Below are 22,781 nucleotides of genomic sequence, written 5' to 3'. Positions count from 1 at the left end.
ACTGTACAGCTGCAGTTCCCCTGTTTGACCACCAGGGATCACTCTTTGTAACTTACTGCTTAGCATGCAATCTCTCACACCTTTGGAGGGAGCTGTTAAAAGAATTCTAAATGATAGAACACTATGTTCTCTTTACCAAATTCAACTCATTATTTGCAAAAGCCTGTGCTTTTATAATTCCCTTTTAATATGTAGGATGATAAAGTAGGTTGAAAGAAAAAATGGCCTAAAGTTGCCAAGTTCTTAAGTGGAATGCCTGGAGGACCAGCTCTTGATTCTAGCCTGTCTTAGATTTTAATCAATGACTTGGAAGAAGGCACAGTTGTAATGTTTTGTCAACTCTGCAGATGCCACAAAGCTCAAAGGAAATTCTTAGGCATCTAGTGAATTAGGGTAAAAAAAAAAGATCTCCATAGGCTAGAATGATGGGATAAAACTAACAAGATAAAATTTTAAAGGGAATGGTATAAAGCCATGTATTTAGGTTCAAGGAACAGCTAGGTGGCACAGTGGATAGAGTGCTGGTCTGGAGTCAAGAAGACTTGAGTTCAAATCTGGTTTCAGATACTTAGTAGATGTGTGACCCTGGGCAAGTCACTTAACCCTGTTTGCCCCAGTTTCCTCAACAGCAAATGAGCTAGAGAAGACAATGGCAAACCACTCCATTATCTACACCAAGAAAATCCCAAATGGGGTCATAGACACAACTTTAAAAAATGACTAGACAACCACAAATTTAGGTTCAAAGCAACTTATTATCTAAGTAGAGGATGGATGAGACCTGGTTAGACAATAGTTCATGTGAAAAAATTCTAAGAGTTTTTGTTGACCACAAGCTCAGCAGAAGCCAACAGTGTGTTGCAGCTGCTAAAATAAAGTGAACACAAACTTACGCTACATTAATGGAAGAACATACTTGTCTGGTATGTGGCACCATACATTAAGTGAGGGCACTGTTAAACCAGATCACATTCAGAGGAAGGTACCAAGATGTTGTAGTGTCTGAAAATTGTGTCATAAGAGGAATAGTTGAATGAACTGGGGATGTTTAGCCCAGAGATGAAAAGACTTGTGGGGAGACATGATGCCTTGTCTTCACATATCTGAATATCTGTCAGGTAGAAGAGAAAGACTCCCTGCCTTGCTTCAGAAAAGAGAGGTAGGGCCAACGGGTGGCAGATCTGAGGAGTCAAATTTAACAAAGTAGCTGAGTTTGATGAGGTCTAGAGGCTTATTTCAAGTTGGGTACAGCATCTTTATAAGGTGGCAAATTTTCTGTCAAAATAAGAAAAAAAAACTTTAACAAAATTGGAATTGACCAAAATGGAATGAGTTGCCAGTGAATTTCCCATTATTTGGTATGTTTGACAAGAGACTGGATTATGATCTCTAAGGGATGTCATTGAAGGAGTTCTGGGATGGGAGGGAAGTCTCATTAGATAACCTAGAACTTCCATTCAAAATCTAAGATACTGTAATTCCAAAATTTGATATCCCCTCAGAGATAGATTCTGTTCTGATTTACAACACTAAACACTGCAGGTCAGATTTTTCAGAATACATCTCTGCAAAGCATTTCTACTGCCCTTCCCACTACTGAGTATCTCTTTTGGACAGAAAATTCTGGCTCTAAGAGCTTCTAATTCCTTTCTTGCCTTAGGTAAAAGAAAAAGAAAGACCATTACAAAGAAACATCTTACTAGTGAAAGTAAAAGCCTCTGTGTCTTTTCCCTACACTAAGAAATATTTTTCCACTTTTTCTTCTTGAGATTAATCCCTCCCTCCTCCCATCTGCTTTTTGACAATTTGAAATAGAGCTGCTAATAATTTCATATTAGACCTTCAGGAACAGAAATGCTGAATGCCTATTTGCATAGGGTTTTAATGAGGTTTCTTGGAACTCCCTATGGTTTTACCAAATTAAATCCAAGATCCTCTTTGGATAGGAGATTCTTGTGATTACATCAGGTGAAACTCTGTTCAGATCTGTAGTCTAAGTAACTCCGTGACTTTAAAAACAATAAAGATAACTTATATTCCTATGCTGCTTCAAGATTTACAAGGTATCGTCTTGACCACAATCCCTGTGGACTTGAAGTTTCAGGGGAGTTCTAGTGACCTTAGGCCTTTATTCCTTTGGCTTTTGCCACACCAGAAGTCACTGCCACCAATTGAGTGCTAGAAAGACTAAGTAGCAAGGCTCCTCCAAGTGTGTGTAACTGGGGCTCAGAGATATTCCAGTGTAAATAAAAACTGGTTGTCCAGTGGACAGAGCATAGGAACTGGAGTCAGGAAGACCTGAGTTCAAATCTTACCATTTATTAGCTGTGTGTCCTTGGGCAAGTCACTTAACCTCTGTCTGCCTCAGTTTCCTCATCTGTAAAAGGGGAACAATACTAGCACCTACCTCCCAAGGATGTTGTGAGGATAAAATAAGAAAATATTTTAAAAGTGCTTTTGAAATCTTAAAGTGTAGACTTCCGCTTCCAGGAGCCAAGATAGTGGAGTGAAAAGGTAGTCACTCTCACTCTCCCCTATCAACCTATGAAAACCCAGAAAATATCACCCCAGAAAAAAAAAACCTGGAACAACTGAACTAGAAGAAAAGGGAGCAGCAGTGCAGCAGCCCAGCAAAGGTCTCCCAGTGCCTCAGCAAAAATAAGGGAGGCAGAACTACAAGGGGCCCCAGGGATAAGTACCCTGGCATTCATCTGAAAGGAGGTGAAAAAACAACCTAAAGGCTTCCTAAAGCCCGGCCTTGCTGATTCCAACCCAACACCAGGTGAGCTGTAGAGCCCTGCAGCCTCCAATTGTGAAGAAATCCTGAAGCCCAGGTGGTAGAGCAGGCAAACACCAACACCTGGACCTCCCAGTGCCTCAGTGAGGGTAGGGGAACTGGTGGAAACCAGCTCAGAAAACCACCAGGTGCCTCGGCACTCTACCACAAAGGAATCTCCCAGTGCATTAGCAGAAAAGGAGAGACAACACTGCAGGGGCCCCAGGCAGATAAACACCCTGCAGCACCCATCTAAAAGGAGCTGAAGAAAGCTAAAGGAAAGGAAAAGCAGGCAACCTAGAATTGCCTGAAAGTTCCAGCCTTGCTGATTCCAGCCCAATACAAGATAAGCTGCCAGAAACCTACAGCCTCCAATTGCCAACATAAGAGGCCCCAGCACACAAAGCCAGTGACCAAGACCTAGGTTCCCAACACAAGAACCTCTGTTCCCCAGCAGGAGAGCTCAATCTCTTTAAAGGCCAGAGAATAAAGAAACAGCCATGAGTAAAAAAAACGTACCATAGATTCATATTATGAGAAGAGTGAAGATCAAGACAGAAATTCTGAAGAGGACAACATTGTCAACAAACCCACATCTGCAACAACAAAAGGGAATATGAACTGGTCTGAAGCCCAAAAAGCCTTCTTAGAAGAGCTCAAGAAGGATTTTAATAGTCAAATGAGAGAGGTAGAAGAGTCCTTCAAAAATACAATTGGCCAATGGAAAAAAATACACTGAAGAAAACAAGTCCCTAAAAAACACAATTGGCCAATTGAAGAAGGAAGGACAAAAACTAACAGAAGAGTACACTGAAGAAAACAAGTCCCTAAAAAACACAATTGGCCCATTGAAGAAGGAAGTACAAAAACTAACAGAAGAAAACTATCTGTTAAAAACTAGAATTGGACAAATGGAAACTAATGTCTCTATGAGAGAGCAAGAATCAGTCAAACAGAAACAAAAAAATGAAAAAGTAGATGAAAATGTAAAATACCTCATCAGTAAAACAACCGACCTGGAAAATCGACTCAGGAGAGACAATTTAAAAATTATTGGACTACCTGAAAATCATGATGAAAAAAAGAGCCTGGACAGTATCTTTCAGGAAATCATAAAGGAAAACTGCCCAGAAGTCCTAGAACCAGAAGGGAAAATAACCATAGAAAGAATCCACCGATCACCACCTGAAAGAGATCCCAAATTGACAAGCCAAGAATATAATAGCAAAATTCCAAAATTACCAGATGAAAGAGAAGGTGCTGCAAGCAGCCAGAAAGAAACAATTTAAATATCATGGAACCACAGTCAGGATTACACAGAACCTTGCAGCTTCTTTTTAAAAGAACGTGGGGCGTGGAACATGATATTCCATAAGGCAAAGGAGCTTGGAATGCAGCCAAGGATCAACCCAGCAAAAATGAGCATCATTTTTCAAGGGAGGAGTGGATATTCAACAAATAGGAGACTTCCAAACTTTCCTGATAAAAAGACCAGAGCTCAACAAAAAATTTGATCTTCAAGTACAGGACTCAAGAAGGACTTAAAAAGGTAAATGGGACAGAAGATACAATATGTTGTTAATAAGGGGGGGGCTGTTTAAACCCCTACAAGGGAATATGAGACTTGCAACCCTTGAGAACTGTATTGTTATTACACCTTGTTAAAGGAGTATACATAAAGAGGGTGGATATTAGTTGACTTTGATGTAATGATAAAAAAAAATCTAATCAAGTGGGTTAAATGGATCCAAATAAGTGGATCAATCTGATCTTAGAAAATGTACTGAGAAAGGAGGAGGCAGACAAGGGTAAATTACATTACAGGAAAAGACACAAAATCCTATTACAGCAGAGGGAAAAAGGGGGGGAGCATTGTTTGAACCTTACTCTCATCAGATTTGGCTCAAGAAGGGCATAATATAATCAGTTAGGTATAGAAATCTAACTTGCCCTATAGGCAGTAGGAGGGAAAAGGGGAAAGAAAAGGGAGGGGGAAAGAAAAGGGGGGAAAAGAGGAAGAAGCAGTAAGACTAAAGGGGAAGAAAAGGGAAAGGGATAATAAAAGGGAAGGGACTGAAGGAGGTGGTCAAAAGCAAAACACTAGTGAAGGGGGAAAGGAAAAAGGAGAAAGAAAAGCATAAATGGGGGAAAAGGATGGAGAAAAAGACACAGATAGTAATCATAACTGTGAATGTGAATGGGATGAACTCTCCCATAAAAGAAACGGATTGCAGAATGGATTAAAAACCATAATCCTACAATATGTTGTTTACAGGAAACACATTTGAAAAAGAGTGACACATACAGGGTAAAGGTAAAAGGCTGGAGCAGAATATATTATGCTCAGCTGAAGTAAAAAAAGCAGGGGTAGCAATCCTGATCTCAGACAAAGCAAAAAAAAATAGATCTAATCAAAAGAGATAAGGAAGGAAACTACATCCTGCTAAAAGGCACCATAGACAATGAAGTAATATCATTACTAAACATATATGCACCAAATGGTATAGCATCCAAATTCTTACAGGAGAAGTTCAGGGAGTTACAGGAAGAAATAGACAGCAAAACTATACTAGTGGGGGACCTGAACCTCCCCCTCTGCACTAGATAAGTCTAACCACAAAATAAACAAGAAAGAAGTTAAGGAGGTGAATAGAACATTAGAAAAGTTAGGTATGATAGACCTCTGGAGAAAACTGAATGGGGATAGAAAGGAATATACTTTTTTCTCGGCAGTACATGGCACATACACAAAAATTGACCATGTACTAGGGCATAAAAACCTCACAATCCAATGCAGAAAGGCAGAAATATTAAATGCATCCTTTTCAGATCATGATGCAATAAAAATTATATGTAATAAAGGGCCATGGAAAGATAGACTAAAAAATAATTGGAAACTAAATAATCTAATCCTAAAAAATGATTGGGTCAAACAACAAATCATAGAAACAATCAATAATTTCATTCAAGAGAATGACAATAATGAGACAACATACCAAAACCTATGGGATGCAGCGAAAGCAGTTCTTAGGGGAAGTTTTATATCTCTAAATGCTTACATAAATAAAATAGAAAAAGAGGAGATTAATGAATTGGGCATACAACTAAAAAAACTAGAAAAAGAACAAATTAAAAATCCTCAACTAAACACCAAATTAGAAATATTGAAAACCAAAGGAAAAATTAATAAAATTGAAATTAAGAAAACTATTGAACTAATAAATAAAACTAAGAGCTGGTTTTATGAAAAAACCAATAAAATAGATAAGCCTTTGGTTAATTTAATTAAAAAATGAAAGAAGAAAACCAAATTACTAGTATCAAGAATGAAAAGGGCAAGCTACCACCAAGGAAGAGGAAATTAAAACAATAATTAGGAATTATTTTGCCCAACTATATGCCAACAAATTTGACAATCTTAGTGAAATGGATACATATTTACAAAAATATAAATTGCCCAGATTAACGAAGAGGAAGTAAAATACTTAAATAACCCCATCTCAGAAAAATAAATTGAACAAGCCATTGATGAACTCCCTAGGAAAAAATCTCCAGGGCCAGATGGAGTTACATGTGAATTCTGTCAAACATTTAAAGAACAATTAATTCCAATACTATATAGACTATTTGGGAAAATAGGTGAAGAAGGAGTCTTACCAAATTCTTTTTATGATACAAATATGGTGTTGATACCTAAACCAGGAAGAGTCAAAATAGAGAAAGAAAATTATAGACCAATTTCTCTAATGAATATAGATGCAAAAATTTTAAACAAAATACTAGCAAATAGACTGCAGCAACTTATCACAAGAATAATACACTATGACCAGGTAGGATTTATACCAGGAATGCAGGGTTGGTTCAATATTAGGAAAACTATCAGCATCATTGAGCATATCAACACCAAAACCAACAGAAACCACATGATCATCTCAATAGATGCAGAAAAAGCTTTTGATAAAATACAACACCCATTCCTATTAAAAACACTAGAAAGCATAGGTATAAATGGAGTCTTCCTTAAAATAATAAATAGCATCTATCTAAAACCTTCAGCAAGCATTATATGTAATGGGGACAGGCTAGAAGCATTTCCAATAAGATCGGGGTGAAACAAGGATGTCCATTATCACCACTGTTATTCAATATTGTACTGGAAACTTAGCTTTAGCAATAAGAGAAGAAAAAGAAATTGAAGGCATTAGAATAGGCAAAGAAGAAACAAAGCTATCACTCTTTGCAGATGACATGATGATATACTTAGAGAATCCTAGAGAATCAAGTAAAAAACTACTTGAAATAATAAACAACTTTAGCAAAGTTGCAGGCTATAAAATAAACCCACATAAATCATCAGCATTTCTATATATTACCAACAAAGCCCAACAGCAAGAGATAGAAAGAGAAATCCCATTTAAACTTACTGTAGACATTATAAAATATTTAGGAGTCTACCTCCGAAACAAACCCAGGAACTCTATGAACACAATTACAAAACACTTTTCACACAAATAAAATCAGATCTAAATAATTGGAAAAACATCAGTTGCTCATGGGTAGGCTGAGCTAATATAATAAAAATGACAATCCTACCTAAGCTAATTTACTTATTCAGTGCCATACCAATCAAACTACCAAAAATTATTTTATAGAGTTAGAAAAAATAATAACAAGATTCATTTGGAAAAACAAAAGGTCCAGAATATCAAAGGAACTAATGAAAAGAAATGCAGGGGAAGGTGGCCTAGCAATTCCAGATCTTAAATTGTATTATAAAGCAGCAATCATCAAAACTGCTTGGTACTGGCTAAGAAATAGGGAGGTGGATCAGTGGAATAGGTTAAATATGCAAGACACAGTAGTCAATGACTATAGTAATCTATTATTTGATAAACCCAAAGACCCCAGCTTCTGGGATAAGAACCCACTCTTCGAAAAAAACTGCTGGGAAAACTGGAAAAGAGTATGGCAGAAACTAGGCATAGACCCAAATCTCACACCATATACCAAAATAAAGTCAAAATGGGTTCATGACTTAGATATAAAGGCTGATACCATAAGTAAACTGAGAACAGAAAGAAATTCATGACCAAACAGGAGAGAGATAGAGAACATTATGAAAAGCAAAATGGATAATTTTGATTACATTAAATTGAAAAGTTTTTACGCACAAGCAAAGCCAATGCAACTAAGATTAGAAGGAAGGTAGAAAATTGGGAAAGAATTTTTACAACCAGTCTCTCTGATAAAGGCCTCATTTCTAAAATATATAGAGAATTAAGACAAATTTATAAGAACACAAGCCATTCCCCAATTGATAAATGGTCAAAGGATATGAACAGACAGTTCTCAGATGAAGAAATTAAAGCCATCTATAGTCATATGAAAAAATGCTCTAAATCATTATTGATTAGAGAAATGCAAATCAAAACAACTCTGAGGTACCACATCACACCTATCAGATTGGCCAACATGACAAAACAGGAAAATGATAAATGTTGGAGAAGATGTGGGAAAATTGGAACACTAATACATTGTTGGTGGAGTTGTGAAATGATCCAACCATTTTGGAGAACAATTTGGAACTATGCCCAAAGGGCTACAAAAATGTGCATACCCTTTGATCCAGCAATAGCACTTCTAGGGCTATATCCCAAAGAGATCAAACAAATGGGAAAAGGACCCACATGTACAAAAATATTCACAGCAGCTCTTTTTGTGGTGGCAAAGAATTGGAAATTGAGAGGATGCCCATCCATTGGGGAATGGCTGAGCAAGTTGTGGTATATGAATGTAATGAAATACTATTGTGCTATAAGAAATGATGAACAGGCTGACTTCAGAAAAACCTGGAAAGACTTATATGGTCTGATGCTGAGTGAAGTGAGCAGAACCAAGAGGACTTCATACACAATAACAGCCACATTATGCGATGACTAATACTGTGAAACTCAACCTTTCTCAGCATTGCAAGGATCTAAGACATCTCCAGAGGCCTCGGGATGGAAAATGCGGTCCACATCCAAAGAAAAAACTATGGAAGTCGAATTGCTATCACTTATTTTTACTTTCTGTTGAGTTCTGTTTCATCTTTCTGATGGTTCCTCCTGTTGGTTTTAATTTTTACTTACAACTTCACTAATGTGAAAATATGTTTAATAGGAATGTAAATGTAAACCTATATCAGATTGTGCACCATCTTGGGAAGGGTGGGGGGAAGGTAGGGGGAGAAAAATTTTCAACTCAAAAGCATATAGAAGTGATTGTTAACAAATCAAAATAAATTAATAAAATTTTTTTAAAATGCAAAAAAAAAGAAATCTTAAGTGTAGCTTATTGTTGTTCAATCATTTCAGCTGTGTCCAACTCTTTGTGAACACATTTGGGCTTTTCTTGGCAAAGATACTGGAGTAGTTTGCCATTTCCCTCTCCAGCACATTTTATAGATGAGGAAACTGGACTTGCATATATGTGTGTGTGTGTGTGTGTGTGTGTGTGTGTGTGTGTGTGTATGCATGTGCATGTGTATATGTACACACACACATGCAAAATATATATGTATATACACATACACACATATAGTACCAAATAAGGCAAGGTTAAAAATTCAAAGGGAAACTTAAAAATGCTAAGTGGTTTATCAGACTTCCTCATCTACTCTCTCGATATTATTTGCCACACAGAAGTCCTGTGTGTATCTTTAATCTTGTCAGAATTCTGTCTACAGCATCTTCCTGACTGTCCCTTAGCTGACACTTAGCTGGGGCACTCTTACTGCTATCTTTGTTTGACTAGGACAGAAAGCCCTCCTGGCCTATACAGTGCAGAGGTATTCACTTTCTGATGGATCCACTGCCATTCATTCTTCCAGATGACTAAACTGTGACTTTGATTCCGTTTTCTTAAACATTTGGCTACCTTGGACAGGTACTGCTGTACAGACTGCTGTATAGCAGAAAGGGCACTTGATCTGGAGTCCAAAGACTAGGATTTCAATCTACCCAGGAGACTTTGGGTAAACAATTGAATCTCTCTGAGCTTTAGCTGCCTCATTTATAAAACAATGGGGACTGGATTGGATCAGAGATTCTGGACTTTGTGTCATGGGCCCTTCTGGCAGTCTGGTGATACCCATGCCAATCTTCATGATGAATGGGATGTTCCAGTGAAGACTTCTCAGTGTAATGAAGGTAATGAGTTCAGAAGGTAGTGTGAGAAATGAATTCTCAGAAGTGAAGGCTCCTCAAAGGGTAAAATAATTCTTGATATTATTACTTTAAAAATCCTCCCCCACTTAGACCCTGTTTTTAAGCACTTAACAGAAAAAAATAAGCCCTTCCCCACCCCCAACCTGAGCTTCCAGCCTCTTTCCTTGTCTTTGAATTTCGGGCCTAGAATGTAAGCCCACCCCCAGGTAAGGGGGTAAGGGATAGTGGTGGGTGGAGGCTTGTTTGCATGGTGGGCGGAGATTTGCTTTCATAAGGCGGCCCCTGTTACTCCATCTCTCTCTCTCTCCATGTGTATCAAAGGAGCAGACAGCCATCTAGAGAGACTGTAATAAAGGTAACCTTTAAAACTTCCCAGAGTAGAGAAAGGTTGTTTATAGCAGGAAACTCATCTAGATAAAAGGCAGTAGGAGGGTGAAGAATAACCCTGCTCACTATAACACACTCCCATTGCTACCAGTCTCATAATGTTCTCTCTCTCATCTGAGTTCCTGTAATCACAGTAGTTTAGCTCTCATTTGTTCTGTTTCAGGTGTTAATCTTGTCTCCAGAATGACACTGTAAGCTCAACTCCTTGAAGTCAGGAGGCACTTCTCAGACTTACTTTATATCTCCTACAACCAGTATTGATAGTATTGACTATTTAAGTATCAGAAGATCTCTCTGAGTTTCAACTTTATCAATATGTATAGATAATGATGACTGTTCATTCCCTGGCTCATGACAATTTGATGACAGTTAACAAGATGATGTCTGCAAGTATGTGGAAATGGTTGGAAAGTGGATAATATACAAATGTGAGATTTCACTTGGGGGCTAACAGTGGGTCCTATGCTATATTTGTGTTGAGCATACAGTAAGGAGGTTTGAAGTGGGCTTATATATGTTCCTCATATAGGTAAAGGTATAATGAAACACATATAGAATGCCTTCTATGTGAACAAATACGGGAAGCATCTTGATTTCATCAAAGTGGGGAGCTCCCAGTGTGATAGCTCACTTTACCAATGTAGGTTACAATCCATATCTGACTTAATAAATCACTCCTGGGGAGTTTCCTGAAGCAAAATGAACACTTAACCTTAACAGAGAGGTTAATGACTTGCCCAGGGTCATACAGTTAGTAAAAGTCAGAGATCAGTTTTGAATTCAGGTCTTTCTGACTCCAAGTCCAGCCCTGCTTTAACTACACCATATTTCTTTATCACTATGTACTTGAAGAGATGCTTAATAAATATTTGATGGATAGAATGGAATTGACTTGAATCTACCCCAGGGGAAAACTGGGCTCATTAGACAGTCAGTCAGTCTTCTTTTTCCTTCTTCTTTTTCTTTGAGTTGCTGATTTTTATAAGCAATCTATTTTTTGCCTCATTTACTTCCTGGGAGCTCTGTGTACCCATTCACTTGAGGTCACTTCATTTCCTTACAAATCATCCTTTTTGACCTGCCTGGTTCTTCACTTCACAGACTGATTCAGTCCCAAGTGTGGCTCCTGCCACAGAGACATTCAATGAGATATCACATTTTGACTCCATAGCAGGGGTATTACAATTGTAAGTTTTCCCCCATCCTTTAGAGTCCAGTTAGAATAAATGAGAAAATGTATCACTGAAGGAAATACCAGACTCAATATATTCCCTGCATTTAAGGCAGCCTGGTGGTAGATAAAGAATGTTTCTTCAGAGGAAACCTTCAGATCTCTATTCCCTGTCCACTAATGGTAGTTTAATCTAAAACAATATATAATGTCTGAGATCTGGTGAAAGTGACAGGTTGCTTGGAATAAGAACCCAAAGGATTATGAGTTAGTATTTTTCTGTCATAATAGTTGGTTCCACAATCAGTTTCAACTTTTCCTTAGAGGATGATGGATAATTTTTGGATGCTTCAGATATAAACTCAGGGACAACTAATTTGTCTTTCTTTCTGCCATAGTTTAGCTGACATAAGGAAAAACAAGACTGATGAATACCTACTGTTGCCAGGTAACAGCATCCACAGTGCTCCCAGCTACCTTCATGAACCTAGGAAGAAAGGAAGGAAAAACCTCATGAAATGTGAATTAAATGACATAAGCAAGGGTCAAGTCAAATAATACAAAAGGCAAACTGTGCTTTCTGGCCCAGTGCAAGACCCACAGTAAGGATCGATGGTTCTTTCCAGGGCTGATTATGGGACCAGTGAGGTTGGTCCTCATTCTCCATGCCTATAGAACCACAGAACCTCAGTGTCAGAAGAGACCTCAGTGCAACCCTGATTGAAAAGGCCTTCTATTCATTCCAAACAAGTAGTCATCCGCTTCCCTTTATGGACCTTAAGTGAGGGGAAAGCTGTTACCTCCCAAGATAGCCCATTCCACCTTTGGAAAGCTCTAATTGTTAGGAAGTGTTTCTTTATATCAAACCTAGATCTTACTTTGCTGCAACTTTTAGACATCAATCTTAGTTCTGTCTATCCTCCATCCCCCACCTCAAGCCAAGAAAAACAATTATGTTCATTCATATACTAGAACTTTAAATATTCAAAGACAACTATCATATGCCCTCCTAAGTCTTTTCTAGATAAAATGTCTCCAATTCCTTCAATAGCTCCTTAAGTGGTGTGATGTTCTGGCCAGAAACTCGGAGGATCTTCCCCTCCCAGACTGCTGTCTTTGGGCCATCTTTTGTCTCAATTCCTACCCAGCCCTTAGTCACTGAAAGGGCATGGACTCAGACAAACTGAGACCTGGGAAAGACCTTAATTTAGAAGGGCCAAGGTCACCCACTACATCCTGGGCCATTGCCAGTCATCTTGACCTTGGTCTTGCCCCTGGACTCTGATGACTCTGGAGGAAAGAGCAAGACTGATAACTCTGTGTAGCTCTGCCTCACTTAAATCTAGTCCATGCACAAGTCAAGACATCACCCTTGTGATGTCGTTGATCCTCTTTGAGAATGAAGAATCAACAACAACAAGGTGCCCAGTCTTCTTGGCCCCCCATCCCCTTCTCTGAATACTTTACAGCTGGGCAATATCCCTTCTAAAATATGGTGCCTGGAAGTGGCACAGTGCAACATTTGCTGAATTTGGGGGCCGAAGTCCTGGGTGCAAGTCACAGGTTTGCCTCTAACTAGCCAGATGACTTTGAGCAACTCACATAACCTCTCTAGGCCTCGGTTTCTTCAACTGGAAGATGAAAGAGTTGGACTCAATGAATTTGAAGGTCTCTTCCAGCTCTAAATTTCGGATTCTATTATCCTTCTCTAGATGAAGCCAAACCTGGGCAGAATACAATAGGACCTAAGCCTTTATGTTCTAGACCCTACTTTACGTTGCAGCCTAAGATCGTTTTCACTTCATTTGGCTTTCACGTTTCTCTCTTGGTTCATATTTGATTCATATTGTAGTTTACTGAAAGCACAATTTCTGCCAAATTACTCACCCTAGGAGTCTCAAACCTTCTCATTCCTTTTTCACATCCTGTTCCACCTTACTTCTGCTTTTCCCAAGCTATAACCTCTACCTTCTAGGCATTAATGAAATGGTGAGATACCACAGCTCTTCAATTTCATGACTCTGCTAAACTTCTACCTTCATTTCTTATCAGTTGTCCACCAGCAAGTCAGACTATGGGCTTCATCATCATAAGACTCGGCTCCACTTTCATGAGATCAGACAAAGACTTATAACTGGAAAGGGCCTTAAGACCACCAAGTCTGACACACTGAATACACACACACACACACACACACACACACACACACACACACACACACACACATATATGCATATTTATACATATATTTATGTATGTGTACGTGTGCATATATGCACATATATGTATATATACATACACACACAAATATAAACTAAGGCACAGAAAGATTAAGTAATTTGCCTAATATCACATAAACTTGTTGTTGGTGTTGAGTAGTTTTTCAGTTGTATCTGATTCTTCATAATCCCATTTGGAGTTTTCTTGGTAAAGATATTGGAGTGGTTTGCCATTGCCTTCTCCATTCATTTTACAGATGAGGAAACTAAGGCAAACTGGATTAAGTGATTTCCCCGGGGTTACACAGCTAATAAGTGTCCAAGAACCAATTTGAACTCTGGAAGATGAGTCTTCCTGACTCTAGGCCTGGCACTCTATCCACTGTGCCACCTAGTTGCCCATCACATAAGCTAGTAAGTATCTAATTTGGTGCTTCACTGTCAGTCACACCATGAAATGATAAAATTTGAAATCATCTTGATTTTCTGATTTTTCTCCAGTCATGTTTGGTAGTCTTGGTCCAAAGCTGGAGAAATCAGTAATAATTTTGCAGCAATGAAGATACACGGATTGGAAGTAGCAGAAGAAGGGGCAAAGAATTCTAGGGTAGTGATTACTGAGACATCAAAGTGGTCAGTCATGAAATCAAAGTTGATTATAGCAGTGAGTGAAGCCAAGATGAAGTTATGTGGACTAGGAGAAAGGAACTGGTTCAAGAAACTGAAGGAAGGCCATGATAACAGGAAAGATAGTTTAGTATAAGTGACAGTATGAAGGGTAAATGGGTGGGAGTAGACTTCCAAAGATCTGGATCTCAGAGATGATATGAATCTGGAGATCTGGTGAGTTCTAACATGTGGCCATGTTGCTTTGTGGTTGAAATATGATGAAGATGGTTGAGGAAGAGAAAAGTCAGGTTGCTGCAGAGGACGTGAACAAAGGACGAGGGTGGGGATGGATTTCAGATGCAAGCAACATTGGGTACGCCTCATCCTTGGAAGCCATCATTTTATCCTGTCATCCCCTCAAACTATCATCCTATAGGACTTTCTCTTCTCTTTCACAGCAAACTCCTGAAATTGCTTATATTCATTGCTTTTATTTCATTATCATCAACTCAATTTTCAATCCTTTGTGCTTTGGCTTCAGATTGCATTCCCTGAAAACAAACTCCTCTCCCCAAGGTTATCAATTCTTTTTTATCAAAACTGAGCCAGGAGTTTAAAAGACCTGCATTTAAATATGCCCTCAGATACTTATTAGCCATTTGATCCTGGGCAAGTCACTTTAGCCTCTTCCTGCCTCAGTTTCCTCAACTGTAAAATGGGGAAAATAATAGCATCTATCTCTCAGCACTCTTGTGAGGATCAAATAATATATCTGTAAAATGCTAAATACAGCAACTGACACATAGTAAGCACCTAATAAATTTTGTTTCCTTACTCAACTGCTTTTTTCTAGGGACATTTTTATTTTGAGAAAGTATAAATACTGGAAAATTTAGAATTATGATTTTTTTTAGACTGAAGAGTGCATAAACTTTTTAAAACACAAGGTGATCATCTTTTTCTACTCAGCCTTTCCTCATCACAGGAACAGTGCAATTTTCACAATTAGAAAAAAAATCAGAAATAGGTTTCCTCCTATTGACTTCTGAACTAGTAGTCAGCAGACAAATACTTGCCCTACTTGTCTAGGCTCAGAATGGCTGAATGTACAGGACCTACTGGCAGAAGCATAATATTCCTTTACTCCTATAGTGATAAGAAACAAAAAACTTACTGCTTTCCCTTGCTCAAAGGCTCAGGGCACTGGGAATCAGAGCAAAAAAAAAAAAGCAAAAATAAAGAACAAAACAAAACGAAGAGGTGAGAGCCTGTGTCCTCCTTCTACAGAAAGCACCAGGTTAGCACTGTATAAGGGGAACCCAAAAGACCTGAAGAATGCCCTGAGAAATTGTTTCTAAGACTCTGGTGCCCAGTGGAGGGGTTTATCTGGAGTTCTGAAGGAGAAGACAAGGCAGTCATCATTGACCCTGAGTGTGAGACTGGGAGCAAGCTTTCTGCCTTTGGGAAGGACAGGTTTAGCAGAAGAGAGAAACATTAAGATTAAGAAGAAGAACTCCTGGACATAAGGAATTCTAAGATTAGAGAACTGGGAGGGGATCTTCAATGAGAAAAGTGGTGAACAAAGGTGATAGATAGGCAGTAAATACTGTCTAAGAACTAACTGCCTTTTTAATTTTGAGAATCATGTTGGTAGGTAGTGAATAGATGGATGGAAAAAACCTTTATTAAATGCTTACAATGTTTCAGGAGCTATGTTAAATGCTGAGGAAACAAAACTGAAACATCTGAATCCCTACACTCAAGAAGCTTACAATCTAATAGGAAAAGTTAACACCTACAACAGACTGGTGGCCAGGGAAGGGAATTTTAAGTAGTTCCATAAGTCAGTTAATTGACATGCCATTTCTAGAAACAGTGGTGCTGATCCTCAGAGATTGCTGGAAATCTCTATTTTGGAAAAGAATTGGCCCTTAATGTCACAGTATGGAGAACCGAGTCTCACTGGATACAAATTGGAACAAAGAGATAGAAGATGGGGATACTAAAAAGGTGCAATAAAGATTGAGCAATGACAACACCATTATTGTATATATATTTGTATGGAATGACTATCACACCAATGGGCTACATGCTAAATGACAAAGTAGTACCAAATGTTCACATTCAAGTTACTCTGCCATCCCCCCAGGGCCGTAAGTAGAATTTTGGGGAAACAAGCTAATGAGTAGAATTGACTCAAATCAAACTCAAGTGCCCAGAGCAGGGTGCTGCTGAAGATAAGTGGGTAATTCAGGGCAGTAGGGCAGTGGTGGTGGTGGCAGCAGCAGCAGTATTCCAGTATCTTAAGACCTGTTGCTTTACTTGGTATCCATTATAAAGGTGAAGTGCCTAAGATATAGAAATTGTCTATCTGTGAAGGTGATCAACGTGACTCTCTGAGGGTATGTCTGAGAGCCTTAGATTCTATTTGTTGTTCAGTCATTTCAGTCAAATCCAACTCTTTGTGACCCCATTTGGGGTTTTCTTGGTAAAGATACTGGAGTGGTTTGTCATTTCCTTCTCCAACTCATTTTACAGATGAGGTACTGAGGCAAACAGGGTTAAGTGACTTGCCCTGGGTCACACAGCTAGTAAGCATCTAAGGCTAGATTCTCAATTTCTACACAAAGGAGCTAATCTTTCCTTGCTGAAAAGTGTTTAAATTTATTAGAAGATTAAAACTATAGCCTAGCTGTATTCATATTTTATAATCTCTATGCAATCATTCTTGAATTCCTTCTCACTCAATATTTCAAGGAGTTTGCCTTTACAGCAACATAAGGCCTGACTGGCTGGAAGGCTATTTTACAGTGAACTCTGAAGGGGTTCAATGCATATTTGTATGAAAGTCACCACTGAGCCACAAGGTCTCATAGCTGTCAGCAAAATAGGCCAATTCCTAGCATATGGAAGCATTTCCACATTGAGTTATTTTGAAGGGGAGGGGGAAGAGATAATCTGCAAATACTGTCAAGTGAAACATGCAGCTCTGAGTGCTGCGAAGATGACCACACACAGCCTCAAATGTCAGATTTATTGAGAAGCAAGTCTTCAGTTTTTAGATGTTAATGTAGATGGCAACATCTTACTCATGGCAACGGTTCAGAAAATGAGGCTGATTAGACACAGTCCCAGATGGCAGAAGTTGTGGCTGGTGAATTTTATAGTCTTCTGGTTTTAAATTATTATTATTATTATTTTGCCCTCATTTCCTTTCCTACAACTGAGACTCACTGTTATCTGCTTGCCACGGGGATGACACAAGTCTAGAAAGCACAGGAATTCATCTGCAACATGGGGAAAATAACATCTGTAATATCTAAGGATCAAGGGAGATAATGTATATAAAGTGCTTTGCAGACTTTCATGTTAAAGAGCAGAAAATCACAGATTTAGAGCAGGAAGGGACCTCAGAGATTGTCACATCCCTGCCCCTTCATTTTATTTTTTAAAAAATTTTTTCCCCCTTCATTTTACAGAGGAGGAAGATGAGCCCCAGAAAGATTAAGCAACTTGCCCAAGGTCATGTGGGTAATAAGGAGCAGAGGCAGGATGGGAAGCCAGAACATCTGATTCCAAATCCAGAGCTCTTTGCACTATGCCAGGCAGTCTATTCTCTTTGCTGTGACTTACTTTATTTTGACCTAATGTTACTAGACCCTTTGGGTTTATGTTTCTGCCTGCTTCTCATAAACTAACACAGGTTAAGAGACATGGCTTCCTAAGATCTATAAGCAGTGAACTCTATTTCAATCAATCAACATGTATTAAGCACCAGTAGTAGTACATGCCAGATCCTCAGGAATACAAAGACTTAAATGAAATAATCTTTATCTTCAAGGAGCTTACATTCTAACTGGGTTTGCAACAAAAATGTAAAATATCTTGCTGCAAGTTCAATTCATGAGCTTGAAGTCATCTCTTGAAAAATTACTTTCATGTCAAATATTATTATATGAGCAAACTAAGCTATCCATTTCTAAATTATCAGAACAACATCAGCTCCTAAAAGCTGCTTTTATAAAAGTTGTTGTTCAGTCATGTCAGAGTCTTCATGACCTCACAGACCATACTGTCCACAGGGTTTTCTTGGCAAAGATACTGGAATGGTTTGCCATTTCTTTCTCCAGTGGATTAAGGCAAGCAGAAGTTAAGTGACTTGCCCAGGGTCATAGAACTAGTAAGTATCTGAAGCTGGATTTGAACTCAGGTCTTCCTAATTCCAAGCTCAGCTCTCTATCCACTGGGCCATCTAGCTGCCTCCTATTTACAAAAGTACTCCAAAAGTGTCCCAAATTTCCATTTCTTTCTCTTCCTAATATACCACCTTCTGTTCAAACATCCCCTCTACCCACCCCACATGAACTAAGATATTCTAAGAATGTAACATCCAAATGAAATGCATTACTATCATGTGGCAAAATTAGGACAATACAAGGGAAGAACATCTATTCTGAGTAAGTTGCAGAAAGGGAGATTTGTGTTTGTGTTCTAGAAATGGGAAATGCAGGGATGGCACATTGGCTTTTATAGATAGAGAGCCACTGTTGTGGAAGAAAAATGTTCCAACAGCAGCTGAGCAGAAAAAAGTGGAACTAGAGTGAGATAAGGAGTAGAAAAAGAGAAACCAAGGATCACGGAGTAGAACGGCCAACCTGTAGGAAGAGAAGTCAGAAGACTGGAGGAAGAGTGACATGGTGTGGGCTAAGTAGCAGGAACAAATTCTCCACAGTCTCTAGGCATTAGGGGAAATGTTTAGGACTGAACTTAATCTCTTCCACAGATTGCCTACCCCCTGCCATATCCATAGTGAATGAAAGGAGGAAGGTCCCAAGAACAAGGTCCATTCTATCTTCTGATCCTAAATGTCTCTCAAACACTTTCTCTGCTCTTTATCCAATTCTAGCTTGGCTACTATAAAAATTGTTTTCTTTGTCATTGGTCATGTCTTCATCAAGTGGAATAAGTTAGGGGACCAATAGGTAGAAATACTGAGCAAGGAACAAGAAAGAAACATAACCTAGTGGAAAGGAGAAAAGTAATTCATCTTTCTCAAACATCTAGAAGCAAGCTTATCCCAACCCCAAGGTCAGATAATTAGTAGGATGAAGAAAAAGGCATGTGGAACCAGGCTGAAAAGAAGTCGGAAACAGGAGGAAATGCAAGAGAAAGTACCTAGAAAAAGGCAAACAGGGTCTGCGGATAATAAGAAAAGTGAGGAGTCTACATATACCAGAGGAGGCTAACTGAAGAGCATCAGAGTCCCCTGATGCAGGGAAAAACCAGGGCTCTGAAGGGGTTATCAAAGGTACAGCTGTCAGTGACCATGTGACACAGAAGCATCACCCAAGCTCTTCAGTGTTTTCTGTGCTTGAGACCTCTGGCAGCTTGTAGTACAGTCTATTACACAAAGATTCCCCTGAGATACAAACATTATAAATATAGGGAAACAGCCACAGGCACATGGGGAAGCTGTTCAGGATCCAGAGACTAGGAGTCCTGTTTTGCCACAAAAAAGTCTTATTTGTTCTCTTGTTTTCCCTCCTATTAAGACGATTAGTAGAAAGGCCAGTTTAGGAATTGGCCCAGGCCGAGAAATTGTGGGTTTCTGCTTTTATCAATGACTTTCAGACAACTTCAAAATTAGAACAAAGCATTGATAAGAAGATTCAATCATCTGCTGGCTTTTGCATGTGTCTACTATACATGTACTTAGCTGATGCCTTCCTTAGGACCAATGGCTGGCTTCCTGTTCCCGTAGCTCAACTGCTGTGCTTCCTTGATTATGGTAACAAGTGTGTCCAGAGAGGAAACTTCAAAGAAAAATAAGAATAAAAATGGCAAGAAAAAAACATATGATGGGAAAAAGATGGGCTGGGGAGCCAAGTCCATGGGTATCCTCATGAAGTCAGGAGAAGTAGGCTCTAACCAAATTGGTAGAGTCCCTTTGATGAACTCAAGGGAGGTCATGGCCAAGATAAGCAAGTGTGAATGGGTTATGAACTACATCTTTGGAGGGTGAATCTGAATTCATGAGATCACAAATCCATTGGAATGGATTAGGAGAGGAATGATGATGCAGTGGAAAGAACACTGGGATTGAGCCAGGAGAAAACGGGGCTCTTTATTTTTCCTCTAAAATTTGTGGGATCACAGGCAAATCACTTAATTTCACTGAACCTGAGTTTCCTAATCTGTAAAACAAATATACAGTCAATCCTCAACTTTCACAGGCCAAAAAATGGTGTGAAAGTAAAAAATGTGAACCTTGACGAATTGAACCTATAGGAAATAGGGGGTTAGGTTCCTCCAACCACCCCAAACTGTAACCTTTTGCTAAAGATTGCTGAAAATACACTTTTCCACATATAATTGTTTATAAAAGTATTCTTTCTGATAATATATACTTTCCTAACACAATAACCATAAAATAACCCATAAAATGCTGTATGCAAAATAAAATTGATAACGTGCAAGATATTTTTTCTTGCTAGTAATTCTCTAGAATTCTGTGACCTTTTGTGCTAATATCTCAATAAAAAAACATTAATTTCAGAAAACATTCACTTTTCACAACACATAAAATGTATAGCATTACAAATACTTTCCTCCTATTTGTGGATCTAACAAATTATCAGTTTCTTAACATCGAACTCATGGTTGATAGCAGCTACAGACATTCCAGTGTAAAGTATATCTAACACCTTTATTTTCTCACTAAGCCACATCACTGTCTTTGCTTACTTGGGCTTAGAGCCCAAAGGACTTGCACTATGCTTTGGGGGCATAATTGCAACACAAAACTTAAGTTGTAAAGGCAAACAATGAAAATATGCAATGAATGCACAGGGAGTTCTTGAGTCTATGATGATAAGGTGAAGAAGAACAGTGAAGCACCTAGTAGGACCCAGCCACTCCACAAACTTGCCCAGCATCATGCCTCTCATTTTTTTTCTCTACTGAGAATAGCCATGGATTTGCACAGTTGCCAGTGTGAGAGTGAAAAGGATATTACTCATAAAATCATGAGAATGCTTAGTCACGAAAGTTAAAACATGCAAATGTTGAGGATTGACTGTAATTAACAATCATATTTACCTCATGGAGTTGTTATGAATCTAAAACGAGACAGACTACATAAAGTGCTTTGCAAATGCTTTTTAAAGAGCCAGAGAGTAAAAGTAGCAATAATAGCTAGCATTTATATAGCACTTTAAAGTTTACAAAGTGCTTTACATATATTATATCATTTGATCTTCCCAACAACCCTTGGATGAAGGTGCTATTATTATCACAGATGAGGAAACTGAGGTTAACAAGTGACTTGACCAAGTCACACAGCTAGGAAACATCTGAAATGAGATATTATTTCAAACAAGAATTTGAACTCAGGTCTTCCTGATTCTAGGTTCAGTACTCTATCTACTTCACCATCTAATGGCTAGTAGTAGTAGCAATAGTAATAGTAGTAGTATCAGTAGTAGTAGTCCAGTGGTTGCTGTACTTTGCCATCTAGCTGCCAGTAGTAGTAGTAGTAGTAGTAGTAGTAGTAGTAGTAGTAGTAGTAGTAGTAGTAGAAGTAGTAGTAGTAAGAGTAGTAGTAGCAGTAGTGGGTCTTTGTGATTCCAAGTCCAATGCTCAATCCACTTTACCACCTAGTTGTCAGTAGTAATGGCAGTAGTAGTAATGCCTCGGAAATCTTTTATAAGAGGATGTCTAATTCTCCAACATGGGTTGGAACTAAGGAAAATCATTCACAGATATTGGTAGCAACCACCTAAAGCCTTGAATCCTAAGTGGCTTGAACAGAAAAAAAAACCCAACAGATGACTAACTTCAACACAGCTGCAAAATTCTCAGCCAGAAAAATATGAATGATGAAATAACATGCAGAATCCTACTGTCAGGAAGGGAAACAGGAGTGAAATACCACTGGGAAGCTGACATTCAGGTGAGGTTCTAGCATCATCAGTAGGTCCCTGAGCGTCCCAATATATTCCCTTGCTTGGAACGGGGCCATGAGATGTGGAAGTGAAAGACCACACAGAGCTTGGGAGTCATGTTTTTCAGACAAATACCCAAATCTGCTGCCTAAGTGGTGGGGAGAGGACACAGGACTTTCAAAGATCAGATGCCTGATAAAGTCAGGACTCTGGTGACAAGAAACAGTGGGCAGTCCTCTTAAGAATAACAACACAGGGGGCAGCTAGGTGGTACAGTAGATAGAGCACCAGCCCTGGAGTCAGGAGGACCTGAGTTCACATCTCAGACACTTGATATTTACTAGCTGTGTGACCCTGGGCAAGCCACTTAACCCCAACTGTCTAGCCAAAAAAAAAAAAAGGAATAACAACAGAATGTGCTGGGCTTTCACATCAAGGCTCAGCTATGCAAAGGGGTGGGAACTTCTC

General features: G+C 38.8%; 1 protein-coding gene across 1 annotated transcript in view; it reads right to left on the bottom strand.

Moving 5' to 3' along the window:
- Positions 1-22,781, bottom strand: part of HPSE2 (heparanase 2 (inactive)) — a 730,238-nt gene that overhangs the window by 258,540 nt on the left and 448,917 nt on the right. The window contains exon 6 of the mRNA XM_020996755.2: positions 11,982-12,029. Coding sequence (XP_020852414.1) covers positions 11,982-12,029 — 48 coding nt within the window. The remainder of the gene's footprint in view (positions 1-11,981; positions 12,030-22,781) is intronic.

The sequence above is a fragment of the Phascolarctos cinereus genome, unplaced genomic scaffold (assembly GCF_003287225.1).
Source record: "Phascolarctos cinereus isolate Bilbo 61053 unplaced genomic scaffold, phaCin_HiC Scaffold_3;HRSCAF=262, whole genome shotgun sequence".
NCBI lineage: Eukaryota > Metazoa > Chordata > Mammalia > Diprotodontia > Phascolarctidae > Phascolarctos > Phascolarctos cinereus.
This window is presented reverse-complemented; position numbering and strand designations above follow the sequence as displayed.